Genomic DNA, 16,880 nt, shown 5'->3' on the forward strand with positions numbered 1-16,880 from the left:
GCGGGGCTAGGATTAGAGGCGGGGCTATTGTTAGAATTAGCGGTGGGGTTTGGGGTGGAATTAGAGTTAGAGGCGGGGTTATTGTTAGCATTAGAGGTGGAGTTATTGTTAGGATTAGAGGCGGGGTTAGTGTTAGGATTAGAGGCAGGGTTAGTGTTAGGATTAGAGGCGGGGTTAGTGTTAGGATTAGAGGCAGGGTTAGTGTTAGGATTAGAGATGGGGTTTGGGGTGTATTTAGAGTTAGAGGCAGGGTTAGTGTTAGGATTAGAGGCAGGGTTAGTGTTAGGATTAGAGGTGGGGTTTGGGGTGTATTTAGAGTTAGAGGCAGGGTTAGTGTTAGGATTAGAGGCAGGGTTAGTGTTAGGATTAGAGGCAGGGTTAGTGTTAGGATTAGAGGTGGGGTTTGGGGTGTATTTAGAGTTAGAGGCAGGGTTAGTGTTAGGATTAGAGATGGGGTTTGGGGTGTATTTAGAGTTAGAGGCGGGGTTAGTGTTAGGATTAGAGGCAGGGTTAGTGTTAGGATTAGAGGCAGGGTTAGTGTTAGGATTAGAGGTGGGGTTTGGGGTGTATTTAGAGTTAGAGGCAGGGTTAGTGTTAGGATTAGAGATGGGGTTTGGGGTGTATTTAGAGTTAGAGGCAGGGTTATTGTTAGGATTAGAGGCGGGATTATTGTTAGGATTAGAGGCGGGATTATTGTTAGGATTAGAGGTGGGGTCTGGGGTGGAGTTAGAGTTAGAGGCGGGGTTATTATGATTAGAGGTGGGGTTATTGTTAGGATTAGAGGCAGGGTTATGGTTAGGATTAGAGGCGGGGTTAGTGTTAGGATTAGAGGCGGGGTTAGGATTAGAGGCAGGGTTATGGTTAGGATTAGAGGCGGGTTTAGTGTTAGGATTAGAGGCGGGGTTAGTGTTAGGATTAGAGTCGGGGTTAGTGTTAAAATTAGAGGCGGGGTTATGGTTAGGATTAGAGGCGGGGTTAGTGTTAGGATTAGAGGCGGGGTTAGTGTTAGGATTAGAGGCAGGGTTAGTGTTAGGATTAGAGGCGGGGTTAGTGTTAGGATTAGAGGCAGGGTTAGTGTTAGGATTAGAGGCAGGGTTAGTGTTAGGATTAGAGGTGGGGTTTGGGGTGTATTTAGAGTTAGAGGCAGGGTTAGTGTTAGGATTAGAGGCAGGGTTAGTGTTAGGATTAGAGGTGGGGTTTGGGGTGTATTTAGAGTTAGAGGCAGGGTTAGTGTTAGGATTAGAGATGGGGTTTGGGGTGTATTTAGAGTTAGAGGCGGGGTTAGTGTTAGGATTAGAGGCAGGGTTAGTGTTAGGATTAGAGGCAGGGTTAGTGTTAGGATTAGAGGTGGGGTTTGGGGTGTATTTAGAGTTAGAGGCAGGGTTAGTGTTAGGATTAGAGATGGGGTTTGGGGTGTATTTAGAGTTAGAGGCAGGGTTATTGTTAGGATTAGAGGCGGGATTATTGTTAGGATTAGAGGCGGGATTATTGTTAGGATTAGAGGTGGGGTCTGGGGTGGAGTTAGAGTTAGAGGCGGGGTTATTATGATTAGAGGTGGGGTTATTGTTAGGATTAGAGGCAGGGTTATGGTTAGGATTAGAGGCGGGGTTAGTGTTAGGATTAGAGGCGGGGTTAGGATTAGAGGCAGGGTTATGGTTAGGATTAGAGGCGGGGTTAGTGTTAGGATTAGAGGCGAGATTATTGTTAGGATTAGAGGCGGGGTTAGTGTTAGGATTAGAGGTGGGTTTAGTGTTAGGATTAGAGGCGGGTTATTGTTAGGATTAGAGGCGGGTTTAGTGTTAGGATTAGAGGCGGGGTTAGTGTTAGGATTAGAGTCGGGGTTAGTGTTAAAATTAGAGGCGGGGTTATGGTTAGGATTAGAGGCGGGGTTAGTGTTAGGATTAGAGGCGGGTTTAGTGTTAGGATTAGAGGCGGGGTTAGTGTTAGGATTAGAGTCGGGGTTAGTGTTAAGATTAGAGGCGGGGTTATGGTTAGGATTAGAGGTGGGGTTATGGTTAGGATTAGAGGCGGGGTTATGGTTAGGATTAGAGGCGGGGTTAGTGTTCGAGGTAGGCATGAGAGAATTTCACGATACAAAATACTGGCGAGACGAATTTTGCTTCTTTGATGTGGACTGCGATATTTCTGTCTCGAAGCCTGCCTTCTCGATAGCCCAAAAAATGAAACTAATCCGAAGGAAGCTTTCCGGCACGTGTGACAAACACAAGGCTCGCAGCCCCGTTTCATTCGACCCGCGTGAACTTGGAAAAAATAATATTTTAACGTTTTCACACTGTCCAGGATTCACAGCGGATCTGTAGCGTAGCCATCCGAAGGTAGTTACCGTAAACCGTATATATGTGCACCCCGGTTTCTGACACGGCTGGCTTGAACGTGGTCTGAAACGCAGGTTAAAAGCAACGACCTGTGAGCTGCGCTTGATGTAAGTCACACTCGCGTCTGAAACGATTCAGAAGCACGACGTGTGGACGCAACCAGAAATTCATTTTGGTGAGATGAGGAAACTAACATCACTCTTATTTTCTCATCAGTACAATTAAACTGCTTTTTTATTTTTGATTCATATTTCATCATTTAAGGCACAAACTAATCTTGTCCAACCATCTTTCCATATTAGGAACATTGCCATGAAATACATTTATGGCACTGAAAATATTAAAATAATGTTAATAATAGGGGAAAATTACACCTTATATTATAAATCCTGATCTACTTTTCCTTCAATACAATGTACTGATATCACAGCGATTCGATTTAATGTCGTTACAAAATAAACACGTTAAAATTTTATACAGTATTTGCGTCACTATCGTCTCGTGAAGCCTGTATCGGGATACGTCTCGTATCGTCTCGTGCCTGGTTAGAGGAGGAGTGAGCGGTTGAGGTAGGTTTAGAGGCGGGGGTTAGAGGCAGATTTAGCTTTAGCGTAAATCACACGAAAAATCTCACCACATCACAGTTGTTCACTTGAATTTCTACATATTGAAATTTGAATCTAAATATTTTTTAAAAAATTACTTATTTAAAATAATTTCATGTATGAGGAGATGAATGGTTCTTGTATCCATGTATGGATTTGACTGTATGTTGAAATATAGCTAATAAAGTTAAAAAATTAAAACAACGAGTCATGAGTTTTATAATTATCTATAACGAGCACTTTGGTTTAAACAAAAATGCCTTAAAATAATATAAAATATAGGAAAGTAAAAGTAACATTTAATAAAAAGTAACATTTAATAACATATAATTAGACAAAGTATAAAATCTCTAAAATGATGAAATATATTAAATATTAAAAATCTTTTGCAGGTTCAGTGCGGTGCGTGCCGAAGCTCCTCCCGCCCCCCTGCAGCAGGTTTCTCCGCGCAGTGACAGGTGCGTCAACTTCACATCCTAACGAGTGATGTGTGGGAGGGGCTTAATGATGGCTCCTCCTACCACTAATTGGTTTAACACGTCTGCGAGACAAGAGAGCGAAAGCGTGACCGCAGATACGAAATCGGATCCGAGTGCAGCACCAAGAACTGTTTTTATTACTGTATTTATTTACGATTTATCAGATTTATCAGATTTATCAGATCCTTGACAGTGACCCGACACTAACGATGGAGTTCGTGCTCATTAAGTGCATCTACGCACAAAATCAGAACTCACCTGAGGGGAGCAGCAGTATAGTCAGAGTCTCTGGCATGGCGGCTGGTGGACGAGCCTCTGACACCGTCACCTTTGACCTCTTGACCTGAGGTGAGTCTGTTACCACCTGAAACATGGAGCCCCGGGAAATAAAACCTCCGTTGTGGATTTTTACCATTTAGCGTAGCACAGTAAATGGTTCTGAGATTAAAATGCTGTTAGGATAGCTTTCACAATTTAGCAACATGTTATTACATATGAATAAACAATGGTTATAAAAACCAATACACACACAAACCATTAGCAAATGAAAGCAGTATAATCATGAGGAGAAATCACACACATACCAGCCCTGTGGCATGACGCAGAGAAATCGTTTCAAATTTTCTCTTTTGGCTCGACCGACTTGCGGAAGACAGATCTTCATCCGGCTGTTCTCTAGGATAGAGACAGAAAGAGAGAGAGAGAGAGAGAGAGAGAGAGGGAGAGAGAGAGAGAGAGAGGGAGAGAGACGCAGAGTGTCACTGAAACACTATCCATTTAGCAAACATTACTGTGGTGTTGAGATGTAAAATGCAAACATTAGGGCTTTAATTAAGTAATTAATCCTGGGTATTCCTAATCTGTCATTTCACACTGTACACTCCTAAACCCTGAGTTCTTATTTACATATTTGCAGCGATTGGATAAATAAAGCGCGTGACCGGTTTAAATAACGGCTTGTCTCATGCTTTCGCATCAGCGAGAAAAAAAATCTCGCAACATAAACATTCCTTGGCTGTTTTAAGCCTCCTGAGATGCACAAAGGCAAGAAAACAAAGACAAAAAAGACAAAAGAAAACACAGAGAAGCAAATTATATGAATTTTTTTAAATTCCTTTTAAGCATGGAGAGTTTGTGTTTACTTGTACAGTAGCGTCATTGTTTACTGCTCCGTCCTCATCTGGGAAATTATGGGTCGTTCCCAGGAGTCATCACTGGTGGCGTTTCATTGCTAACGGCACATTTACTGACAGTGACTGGATACGAGCGACGCGCTGTTCAATTTCCGATTGGGTTTCTGTTGCTAAGCATGTAGCCATAACATTCTAACACCGCATCAGTTCACACTGTACACGTCTGGCACCGCAATGCGGGGTTAACACCGCAAAAGCTTCAGAGCAGGGTTTCATAACCCCGAGTAAAAAGCAGTGCTAACCCCGCTTCTAAATTACAAGTGTGAAATGTTTCTCTACCCGACACCCATTAAAAGCGGGGTTTAAAGCGGGGTTTAGGACGACGATAACTCGGGGTTTAAAGCGGGGTTTAGGACGACGATAACTCGGGGTTAAAAACTGGGATTAGGACGATATCTCGGGGTTAAAAGCTGGGTTTAGGACGATAACTCGGGGTTAAAAGCAGGGTTTAAGACAATAACTCGGGGTTAAAAGCTGGGATTAGGACGACAATAACCCCGGGGTTAAAAGCAGGGTTTAAGACAATAACTCGGGGTTAAAAGCAGGGTTTAAGACAATAACTCGGGGTTAAAAGCAGGGTTTAAGACAATAACCCCGGGGTTAAAAGCAGGATTTAAGACGATAACTCGGGGTTAAAAGCGGGGTTTAGGACGACAATAACCCCGGGGTTAAAAGCTGGGTTTAAGCGCAGTGTGAAAAGCCCTGTTGGGTCGCTCTTACCTGTGCTGTGTACCGCTGGGATCTGTGTGCTTTCTGGTGTTTTTCTGGCCGGAGTGAGGATACTCTGAACCCTCTGCGTGTGCATGCGTGTGGAGCTGATAATCATTATCCATGGAGATGTAGGGAGCTAACATCTCCAACTCCAGATCCTCCACCGCCTGAAAAAACGAGACAGGACGAGACAATTCGAAGATCAACCACAAAAGGACACTAGGTAACGTAATCGCTGGAATCAGCTGTTCATTCTCACCTGAGTGGAACCGCGACCGGACGAGTTCGGAGCAGAGGATGATGGGAAGGGGAGGTCGTCCAGCCGGGGCAGGGTGGCGCAGGGTGGTTCGGTGGGCGGAGACAGAGGTGACAGGACGCTGGTGGAGGGCAGCATGACGTCGTTGTAGAGAGGAGCGTCCTTGAGCACTGACGTTTCTGTCCCTGTAAACGACAGTCAAGTTGGTCACAATAGTAATATTCCTCTGATGATTTGTAACAGATTAAATTTGCCTACGTTCTCGTTAATGTTAACTTTAACGTGCACACCTGTGTTCGTGAAGTCCAGTGTGACGTCAGCGTCAGCCTGTAACTCTGTTTCTCCCTCTCTCTTCTCCTCTTTCCTGTCCTCGTTTATCCGAGTCACTGCTTCCTGGCTCTGTGTCTCTCTCTCCGTCCCGCACCCGTCCTCCTTCTCCTGCTTTATCGCTGACTGATGGAGAGAGAGAACGAGCTCGGGTTCTTCAACACCGCTGCAAACAGACCAAAGCAACACACACACACACACACACACACAAAGCTGAATTACCACACACACACCTCCACTATGTATAATACCACACACACACACACACACACACACACACACACCTGAGGACGTAGTTGAGGCAGATGACACACTGCGGTTGAGAGTTTTTGTTGTTGTAAATGACGGTGGCCTGAGTCTCGACCCACACAAAGCCTCCGCCCTTCACCAGCATACGGTACTGACCTGTACATGCCTGGCCCTTCACAAACACTACACACACACACACACACACACACACACACACACGTGTTTTTCGAAGACCATCATCATATTTAACATCTTTCTTATATAATAAATTCAAACTTTACTTTTACCTTTATTAGCAAATCTAGATTCTATGCAAACTATATACAAAAGTCTTAGGCATATGCAAAGAAATAAGTAGAATAAGAAAGAAGTAAAGACGCCTTCAAAAATAATGAAATTAAATGTTTCTCCATTTTAAAAGAATACTATAAAACTTTTGCATAGTACTGTACGTATATATATACATATATATATATAATGACACGGTAACACAGCATGTATAGCAGTAAATTTAGGGATGTTCAGCCCCGCCCCCATTTCCTAGAGTCTAGAATAGAGCATGAGTGTGTGTGTGTGTGTGTGTGTTAATCGTTTCTTACAGTTGTGGTGTGTTTTTGTGAGACTGTCCGAGTCCAGAGCGTGATAAAACTCGTACACAGAACATTGAAGGAGATCCTCAGGGTCATACCCCAACAACTGTGTGATCCTAAACACACACACACACACACACACACACACACACACAGAGTGAGAGAAGTTATTTATCTGGTTAATCACCACTAGATGGAGCTGCAGCACCATTTTTAGCTATTACAATCTGGTAAAATAAAAATACTCCATGGCTTAATAATACATCACTTCAGCACTTTTTTCCTTCAGTGAAATTTTAGCTTTGGGCATCTTCTTCCTTCCACACATGGATTTGTTTTTATATACAGCATCAGACAAAAGACATCTGAGCTTTAGATGATGATGATGTACGTGCACAAAGTGGACAAAATTCACATCTGGTTGGAGAGAACGTGCTTGAAAAATTAGCAGTGAATTTCCCATATTGTTTTTTTTTCTTTTTAAAATGCTTGACTGTGGCCCCGCCCCCTCACATATACGCACAGATTATTTGTTTATGATGACTGTGATGATTTTTGCCACGCAAATGGAGGCGGAGCCATCGAAAGCCGCCGTGGTTAAACATGTTAAACTTTCCAAAACGCACTGCGATTCTTCAGAATTATTTCAGTGTCATATCAGGACGTGTCGCACCGCTCCACGCTGAATCTGTCTCTTTACGATGTCGTGTGGCGTTCCTCACCGTTCGTCGCAGTAGGAGAAGCGCATGTCCAGCGTGTGTTTGCTCAGGAACGTTCTGGAGTCTAGAAGAACCTCGATGCTGGCTGGATGTGGGATCGGTTCACAGATCAGCACCAGGTATGACACCGTCGTACCGCTCTCTTCACACACGCTGTTCTGCGTGCACTCCACGCGGATGTGACCGGAACAGTGTAGAACCTGGAGCAAAGCAGGAGGGTTATTTCCTTACAAACACAAACACAATGTTTATTTTCTGTGTGTGTGTGTGTGTGTGTGTGTGTGTTTATATGCTGTACCTTCCACGTAGCAGATCTGAGGTTGACGGTGCGCCCCCTGCTGGTCAGAGTGCACTTCATGCGCAACAAGCAACTCTGCTCATCTCTCGTTTTCTTACAGGAACCTGAGAGAGAAATAAATTAAATAATACACTTTTGCAGTAAAATACCTGATGGGTTCCAATAAAGTCTGAGTGTGTGTGTGTGTGAGACCTGTTCTGTTAACCAGCATCTCTCTGATCTCTTCATGGTCACAGGGGTGAGTGAAATCAAACACACTCTGTCCTGAAAGATCGATCTATCAAACACACATCAAAGACAGAGAGAGACACAGAAGAAATAACTATATTATTTAGGTAATTTATTTAATAATTATTAAACTGTTTATCATATATAACGTTATTCTATAGTGTGTGTGTTTGTGTGTGTAGTTGTAATTTCAATAATAATGATGTAATTCATGCATTATTACTAAATTTACCTGTAAAATGCCACATTTAGCTACGTAATTATGTTACATTACACATGTCCGTGTGTGTGTGTGTGTGTGTGTGTGTGTGGTACCTGGGGAATCCCCAGACACTTGCTGACGGTTTCTGAAGCGTAAACGACGTCTCCATCCTGAGAGAGAATCATGAGGAAGCCGTCGAGGGCCTTCAGACAGGAAGCGCTCCACTGAGTGTCCAACTCGGACTGCTCGCCCATCATCACTACAGAAGGAGGAAATTCGTGAAACCATGGCAACGAGCAACAAACTAAAAACAGGACACGCCCACTAGAGAGGAGCGTAGAGCAATTTGAGCAATGGGAGATGAAAAAAAAAAAAAACACTGTGCATAATACTCATCCATCATGGAGACCTGAGGCTCGGTGTAATTTCAGTAGTGATGTCAGAAGGAATGTTTACATTTGCATAAAATTTACATATTTAAAGGCAATAAATCCATATTGGAATGAGTCTGAATGCTACTAAATGATTAAGATAATTAAAATTAAATTAGTATGTGATTTTATATGCAGATATATATCCAGGCAGACGGGTGACCTGTGCTGAGGGCCGAGCGCAGGTGCAGGTAGCTCAGCGTGAGACGGATGATCGAGGCTTTATCGAGGCTCTCGGTGATGCTGTGATGGAGAGGAAGCTGATTGGCCAGCTGATTAAACACCTCCGTCTCCTTCACCCGCCTACAGCGTGCCGCATCACGACACCTCGCCTTCCTCCGCTCACAGCTCTGTCTGCACAACACACACACACACACACACACAGAGTGTAATTTGCAGGAGATGGAGACAAGGTATGTGTGTATTCTCGACACCTTTATCCAGCCAGCGTGGTCATCCATCCACAGTGTGGGTCGAAGCACAAGCACATCAGAGATAGTCACGGAGCATACGGGACCGAATAAACACGACGTAGGCGCAAGAACACTGGGAAAGTGAGACGAACCAATAACCAAAACAGAAACTAAAACAAAACTAAAGAATGGAGGCTGAGCCACGAGGCAGGGAGGGTGAGATCGCGACACGCCGAGGAAGTGACAGACGAGAAATTTTGAGAATGATTGCTATCCGCGGCTGTTAACTAAAAACGTGTAGTCTGCGGCTTTAAGGACACCACAGATGGCAGATCTGTCTCCGTTTCTAGCATGGTAACCATGGTGACAGGGTGATTGGAGGACAGTATAGCATGTGATGTCACAAGCCTACCCGCCACACACAGGTTCACCTTTACCTTAAAAAGGTGTGACGTGTGTGACCTGTGTGTTTGTCTTCTTTAGTTTGCTCTGCAATTTTCATCAGCTGTTACCGTGCAAATGTTTTAAATAAGACGCTTCAGAAAGGGTCGAAACAGCGAGGGATAAACGTCCATCAGATAAACGCGTATCAGTTTCCTCTTGAGAATTCCCGGGAATTGCACAAGGCTCAGGATTTCGAATCCGCCGTGAATTCATTCTGAAGCCCTTTCTTTTAATTCCTGCTCAACTCTCACACTAAAGTGCATAAGGGACAAGTGTGTGTGTGTGTGTGTGTGTGTGTGTGTGTGTGTGCTTATGCAACTGAAAGCCACATTACACAAGAGTTTCCTGTCACCATCTCTCTCTCTCTCTGTCTCTCTATCTCTCTCTCTCTCCTTCTCTCTCTCTCCCTCTCTCTCTCTCTCTCTGTCTCTCTCCCCATCTCTCTCTCTCTCTCTGTCTCTCTATCTCTCCCTCTCTCTATCTCTCTCTCTCTCTGTCTCTCTCCCCATCTCTCTCTCTCTCTCTGTCTCTCTATCTCTCCCTCTCTCTATCTCTCTCTCTCTCTCTGTCTCTCTCCCCATCTCTCTCTCTCTGTCTCTCTCTCTCTGTCTCTCTCCCTCTCTCTCTCTCTCTCTGTCTCTCTCTCTGTGTCTCTCGTATTGATTGTGACCCTGAGCAAAGAGATACATTTTCTTCTTCCTCCCTCTCTACTTCTCCTCTCCATTTCTCTTATACACTCTTGCCCTCTTTCTCTTTCTCTCTCTCTCTCACTAATTCCTCTCATCTTGTTCTTTCTCTCCTCTGTCTCCTGTTCTTCTTCTTCTAAAAATCTTCCTCTCCTTTTCTTCCTTTCTCCTCATCTCTCTGTTGTATTGATTCCAACCCTTGAGCGAGCGATACGTTTTCTTCTTCTATTTTGTTCTCACTCTTCTCTTTTTTACTTCTCTCCATTCTCTCTTCATTTGTTTCTTTTTTTCTCTCTTAGGTGAATGTCATCATGTCTATGATACACATTCTTGCGCTTTTGACCTTTTCTCTTTCTGTCTTTTCTCTCACCTGTTTTTTTTTCCACCTCTCACTCTCATTTTCTTTGCGTTATATAGGTCTGGTCCCTTGTGTGAACGAGTGATAGATTTTTGCTCCTTAATCTATTTCTTCTATTCTCTCATGTTTGCATCCCTTTTCTTTCTGTGTCCTTCTCTCTCTCTCTCTCTCTCTCTCTCTCTCTCTCTCTCTCTGTCTCCTCTATTTGTGACCCTGAGCAGGCGGTCCATTTTCTTCTGCTCTCTCGTTCTCGCTGCTTTACTGACTGTGAATCTGAGTCCTCAATCTCTCACCTTCTGAACTCATTCTAATCGCTGGAGCATGTCACAAATGAAAGCCTGGAGAAACATTATTTCTTGGTGTCCCATTATTTTCGCAATGTTTTCAAGTAAGGCTGTTTAAAGGGCAGGACTAAAACAGACACACGCTGCGAGGCAGAGAGTCTCTCAGGGGAAATGCTGGCTACAGGAAGGCGTATTGATTGTAAATGGCGATGGCGTCGCTCAGAATACCAAAGAACCCTAATGGATTACAAGACCAAATATAGCTGTACCATTTACCTCGTGCTCAGCTCCTAATACAGCATTAAAGAGCTTTTGGCTTCATTCCATCAATCTACAAATGTAGCATTACACCAAACAGCACAGATCACATCATACAATAGCTAATACAATGTCAGAGTCCACCGTCACGATCTGGTTTTATTCCATCACAACGGAAATGTTGTACATTACATTTTTCAAAACAGATTCTTAATGAAATAGAAAGGAAGATTTTTTTTTAGCTCAGAACTGAGATCACCATTCCAGAACAGTATGTATACATTGATCAGCCATAACAATAAAACCACTGACAGGTGGTGTGAATAACATTGATTATCTCATTACAACGGTACATGTCAATGGGTGTGATATATGAGGCAGCAAGTAAACAGTCAGTTCTTGAAAGTGATGTGTTGGAAGAAGGAAAAATGGACAAGTGTAAGGATCTGAGTGACTCTGACAAGGGCCAGATTTTGATGGCTAGATGACTGGGTCAGAGCATCTCCAAAACAGCAGGTCTTGTGGAGTGTTCCCGTGTGCAGTGGTTAGAACCTACCAAAAGTGGTCCAAGGAAGGACAACCGGTGAACCAGTGACAGGGTCATGGGCTCCCAAGGATCACTGATGCGCGTGGGGAGTGAAGGCCCTTCTGGTCCGATCCCACAGAAGAGCTGCTGTAGCACAAACTGCTGAAAAAGCTAGAGCTGCTCTGATAGAAAGGAGTCAGAACACACAGTGCAGTGCAGCTTGCTGCGTATGGAGCTGCGTAGCTGCAGAGTGGTCAGAGAGCCCATGCTGACCCTGTCCACCACCCAAAGCTCCTACAATGGACACGTGAGCATCAGAACTGGACCTGGGGAAGAGATGGCATCATGTGGATGGCCAGGTGCGTGTGCGTCGCTTACCTGGGGAAGAGATGGCACCAGCATGCACTATGGGAAGAAGGCAAGCCGGTGGAGGCAGTGTGATGCTCTGGGCAATGTTCTGCTGGGAAACCTCGGGTCCTGGCCTTCATGTGGATGTTACTTTGACACGTACCACCTACCTGAACATTCCTGCAGACCGAGTTACACACCTTCATGGCGACGGTATTCCCTAATGGCAGTGACCTCTTTCAGCAGGATGATGCTCCCTGCCACACTGCAGAAACTGTTCAGGAACGGTTTGAGGAACATTATAAAGAGTTCAGGGTGTTGACTTGGCCTCCAAATTCTCCAGATCTCAATCCGATTGAGCATCTGTGGGACGTGCTGCACAAAACAGTCCGATCCATGGAGGCTCCACCTCACAACTTACAAGACTTAAAGGATCTGCTGCTAACGTCTTGGTGCCAGAAACCACACACACCTTCAGAGGTCTTGTGGAGTCCAGGCCTCGACGGATCAGAGCTGTTTTGGTGGCACAAGGAGGATCTACACAATATTAGGCAGGTGGTTTTAATGTTATGGCTGATCGGTGTATTTATTAAATTATAAATTTATTAAATTATCACTGTAGCAGAGCATGGCGTTTGTGATTGACAGCTCGTCTGCAGTACTGATTACTGAATTACTGACTAACTGTGCATTTTACTGCAAATGTTGGAATCCTGAGCAAAAATAACTGCTATTTATTATAAAAATGGCTGGACAAATCAGATTTCATATCCGCGGTGTCAGATATTTGAGATTATACGTGATTATGTTCACAAAGACAACTGGTCTTGGAAAAGTTTTTAAAAAAAAAAAAGTCTGACTAAAGAATAATTCTAGTCATATAGCAATTTTTTTAAAAAATACAATATTGTGATAATGGTGTAAATGGATACAGTGGTATCACAAAATGTAAACAACCGAGCGAACATGTTGCCACGCTGTTGCATCACGCAGTACTGGACATAGAGCTGTTGTGCGTGCTAAACTACATAACATCATTTCATATGAGATTGAGCAGTGAGGTGGGAGGTGGAAGACTGATCACCTCCTCCATCCCCCCTATAAACCTCCCCCATCCATTTCCACTCTCAATCGTTTCTCATCCCCCTCTCTCTCTCTCTCTCTCTCTCACAGATCTATTCCGTTTGTCATTCGTCCCCGGGAGCAATGGCAGAATGTGATTATGTCTTTATTGCTTTTCTGCCTCGGCTGCTTGAAAACCTCGCGGCCTCGGAATGAACAATAACAAACGTTCGTCAAATAGAGTCTGAAATGAAAAGTCTTGAGTGCGAAAGCATGAGCTGTTTTTATCACAGCAGTTATTTAATCCTCGAGCCATTACTTTAACACCCAAGTTAAACACAAAACCAGGATAATAAATTCATTAAACGGCGATTAGCATGTGTGTCTGCGTGTTTGTGTAAATGTTTATAACAGAATCTCACAAGAACACAAGTTTATCTAACGCTTTTTAGCATGAGTGTAATTATAGAATTAAAAACAACGATCCTATAAATAATAAAATAAGCAAACAAAAAAAGATCCTACAGACAAACAATTTGTCAACACGTGTCTTTTTTCAGCGTCAGATAAGCGATATATGTTGTACACTTTTCTGCCCACGAGCTTCAGAATCTTGCACACCTACATGCATTGGTTTCAGACATCAAAAACTTTTGAACTCTTTATTTAATTTATATCCTTAATTTATATATTTCTGTAAAGCTGCTTTGTGATAATGTCCATTATTAAAAGCGCTACACAATTAAAGCTGAATTGAATTGAATGTCTAGTCTCAGTGTCAGATAAGCGATATATGTTGTACACTTTTCTGCCCATGAGCTTCAGCACCAGTTTCGGACAGGAAAAACTTTTCAACTTAAATCTTGCGTGAAATCCTGACGAACAGAGTACTGGACTGCGGTGAAAGTCTCATGAGTTTCTTTTGAGTCTCTTTTGTGGTCACATGGTCACATTTCAGATCCGTATCAGATTTCTGTAAGTGTGAACGTTTCAAAATACTTAATGCGGAGATGACGTTTTGTGAAGGTTGCACAAAGACATAACCATCTTTGTTTGAAGTTTCAAGCTTGCATACCCAATACGTTTCACGCTGGCTATCGCGTATGAGAGCTCCAGTACTGGAGATGGAGCTATTAGAGAAGAGAACTAAGATGCAGGTGAGACATGAGGCCATAAAGTGAGGTTTGAGGATGGTGAGATCATGAAGTGAAATCCATGCTAGTGAAACCCATCTGATACATGGAAGGAACTGGATTGGGCACGCGTTGTGTGAAACGACCAATCACAGGTCTGGTTGTGTACCATGTTTATCCGTGGAGTATGTACACGACGTCCATTTGCTCTGGAATTAGGTCGCATTGTTTGTGGAAGAACGTCGTCTCTGCATGAAGCTTAGGAGAACCAAGTGAAGAGAGCTAGGAGAAATTTGGAAACTGTGAAGAAGGAAAAATCTACGGGAACACAACCTGGTTAAGCGTACGGAGCGGGGCGGGGGATGAGGGAGGGGGGGAAGGGATTAACCTTCTCCGGCGTCTCCTCACACCCCTGGTAATGACAGCAGCACAGATACTGAGAGCCTTCACCATAGAGACAGCATGTGTGGAGGTGTCAGCTGATCGACAGCAGAACCTCCCACATCGACACTGAGACCGAGAGTAATGAAGGAGAGACGTTACTGACTCTCTCACACACACACACACACACACACCGCACTCCTTCATCAATCCAATCTAATTCCCCTGATTCCAAACATTCAAATTAATCGAACTAATTAAGTGTTGTCGAGTATCGCATCACATGCCTTGAGGGGGAGGGGGGTTGTTTTCTTCCTTCTCCAGCACATAGCAGCCAGAAGACAAGAACTTTGAATCTAGATGGACCAATGGAACCAGAGACTGGAAGCTAGCAACAAGCTAGTAAAAGGAGAACCATGAGAACGAGGGGAAAGAAGGAAACTAGAAGAACTAGAGAAAGTAGAACACGGCACCCTAGCTAGCTAGCTAGTTGGATAGGTTTGAGGATGAGGATGGTGAGATGGCTAGAAGCTACGAGGATGAGGATGGCTAGCTAGCTTTCTAGCTATCCATGTAGTGTACAATGACAGACACTGCGTGATGAATACAGGAGGAGCCAAGAAGGAATTTGAAGATCTGAGTAAAGTACGCGAAGTAGGACACCTGTACAATGTACGATTTTCTGCTTGATTTTTGCTGCCACGTAGAAACATCATACAACACAAAATAATTATTCAGATGCGAGTTAAGGTCAGCGTAACTTCACATGATTTAGTGTCACTGTAACAACCAAGGAGAAATCGCTACTCCAACGCTCGTCTAACAAAACCCACCAATAGGAGGACGGCAAACTCACGGGACAGCTACATGTACAGGTAGCGGCGATGGCGAAACGTCAACACGATGCAGAAAAAGATTTCGTTACTACGTCAAACTCACTTCACAGAACGTTTGTGTTTATTTTCAGGATTACTCTGATCAAGTGATGACGAAAGCAGAACGTAGTGAGTGTCTTTAGTATCTTTTATCGCAGGTCTATCGTTAGAGGATCTTTATCGTATCGTAATCTGACACGGAGAGAACGCGCGCTATAGCAAGGTCTGTTAAAGAGTTCGGACAAGGTTTTATTGGGATCTCGTACGCTGAAATCCGGAAAAGTGGGGAAATGAAACAAGGTGGTGTGTGTTTAGGAGTTTAGGACAGCGATAGAGGATCTGTGATCTGTGATTATAACTGTAATGTTCGATCATCATGTAAAACGGAGATGGATTTGTGTTTCGGTCGACTTGTATAATTTACCTGCTTCGTCTTAACTGTTAATGAAACTTATTTGAGGGGGAAAATAACTGTAAACACTGTAGACTTCCATAAAAGGGAATGTTTTTATTTATAACTAGCATCTTTCCAAAGTCACAGAGGATGGACTAATGATGATGATGATGGTGATGATGATGGTGATGATGATGATGGTTGCTCTGTCTGTCTCACTGATCATATTCTGAAAACACAGATATAAGAGCTGAAGGATGTAAATGAGTGTGAAAAAGGTGCAATTCAGCTTTAAATCCAGACAAATAATCAACAAATATCTTGTTTATGGCTTGTAGTTTACCTGAGACATGTGTAGCACTTGATATAATAATTATAGATAATTAAAAATCCTCTCCAATCACACATCCAAAAGCTATATAAATATAATAATGATGATGATTGATGATAATATATGATGATGATGATGATGATGATGATTGTTATTTGGGCAGAATCCCAAATGGCTCCACAATCCCTACATAAGCTTCATTACATAGTGTAACTGCTCAGAAAATAAATAATTAGGTGTTTTTAATTTACCTTTTCTTTTCAGCTGTGGCTCCTGAAGTCATTATGGAGATTACTGACCAACTCAGTGGCCCGTGGAGAAAGGAGATTGTTTCAAAAAACCGCGAAAATAAATAAATAAATAAATAAACAAGGAAACCGTTTCAGAAAACGTCGCGTCCAAATGCTAAACTTTTAGCTAAACAAACTGACGCTGGCTCGGTCTCGCGCGTCGCTCGAGCGTCATCTGAGCCGCGCTCGCTCTCTGGAATCGCGTGAGCGCGCGCGCGCGAGCCTCTTTATCGGAGTCGTCACTAGGCAACGGCCAACAAACGTCCCCCGTATTCCTCACGTTTAGAGGCAAATATTTTCATTATTTCTCCAACTTCCTTTCTCCAATCCACTGCAGGAAGCCAGCCGCATAACATCCACTCGACCAAAACCACCTTAGTGCCAAAAAATCAGCCACTGTGATGACCTGTGATGAGGAAAAAATAAACACGCCCTCACTGATACCGACGTCACTTGACACCCTTTAGAGGCCA

The 16,880-nt window shown here is 43.5% G+C and overlaps 1 protein-coding gene across 1 annotated transcript; it reads right to left on the reverse strand.

Moving 5' to 3' along the window:
- Nucleotides 1–1,755: 1,755 nt before the first annotated feature.
- On the reverse strand, nt 1,756–16,829 carry hif1aa (hypoxia inducible factor 1 subunit alpha a). The gene is given in 15 exon segments (XM_026939217.3): nt 1,756–3,420; nt 3,423–3,482; nt 3,679–3,784; nt 4,005–4,095; nt 5,334–5,491; nt 5,584–5,765; nt 5,871–6,073; nt 6,192–6,339; nt 6,756–6,862; nt 7,469–7,665; nt 7,764–7,867; nt 7,956–8,040; nt 8,307–8,452; nt 8,788–8,978; nt 16,369–16,829. Coding segments are annotated over 15 exon segments (1,914 nt in total). The 5' UTR covers nt 16,401–16,829; the 3' UTR covers nt 1,756–3,316.
- Nucleotides 16,830–16,880: the final 51 nt, after the last annotated feature.

Source organism: Pangasianodon hypophthalmus, chromosome 3 (assembly GCF_027358585.1).
Source record: "Pangasianodon hypophthalmus isolate fPanHyp1 chromosome 3, fPanHyp1.pri, whole genome shotgun sequence".
NCBI classification, from domain to species: Eukaryota; Metazoa; Chordata; class Actinopteri; order Siluriformes; family Pangasiidae; genus Pangasianodon; species Pangasianodon hypophthalmus.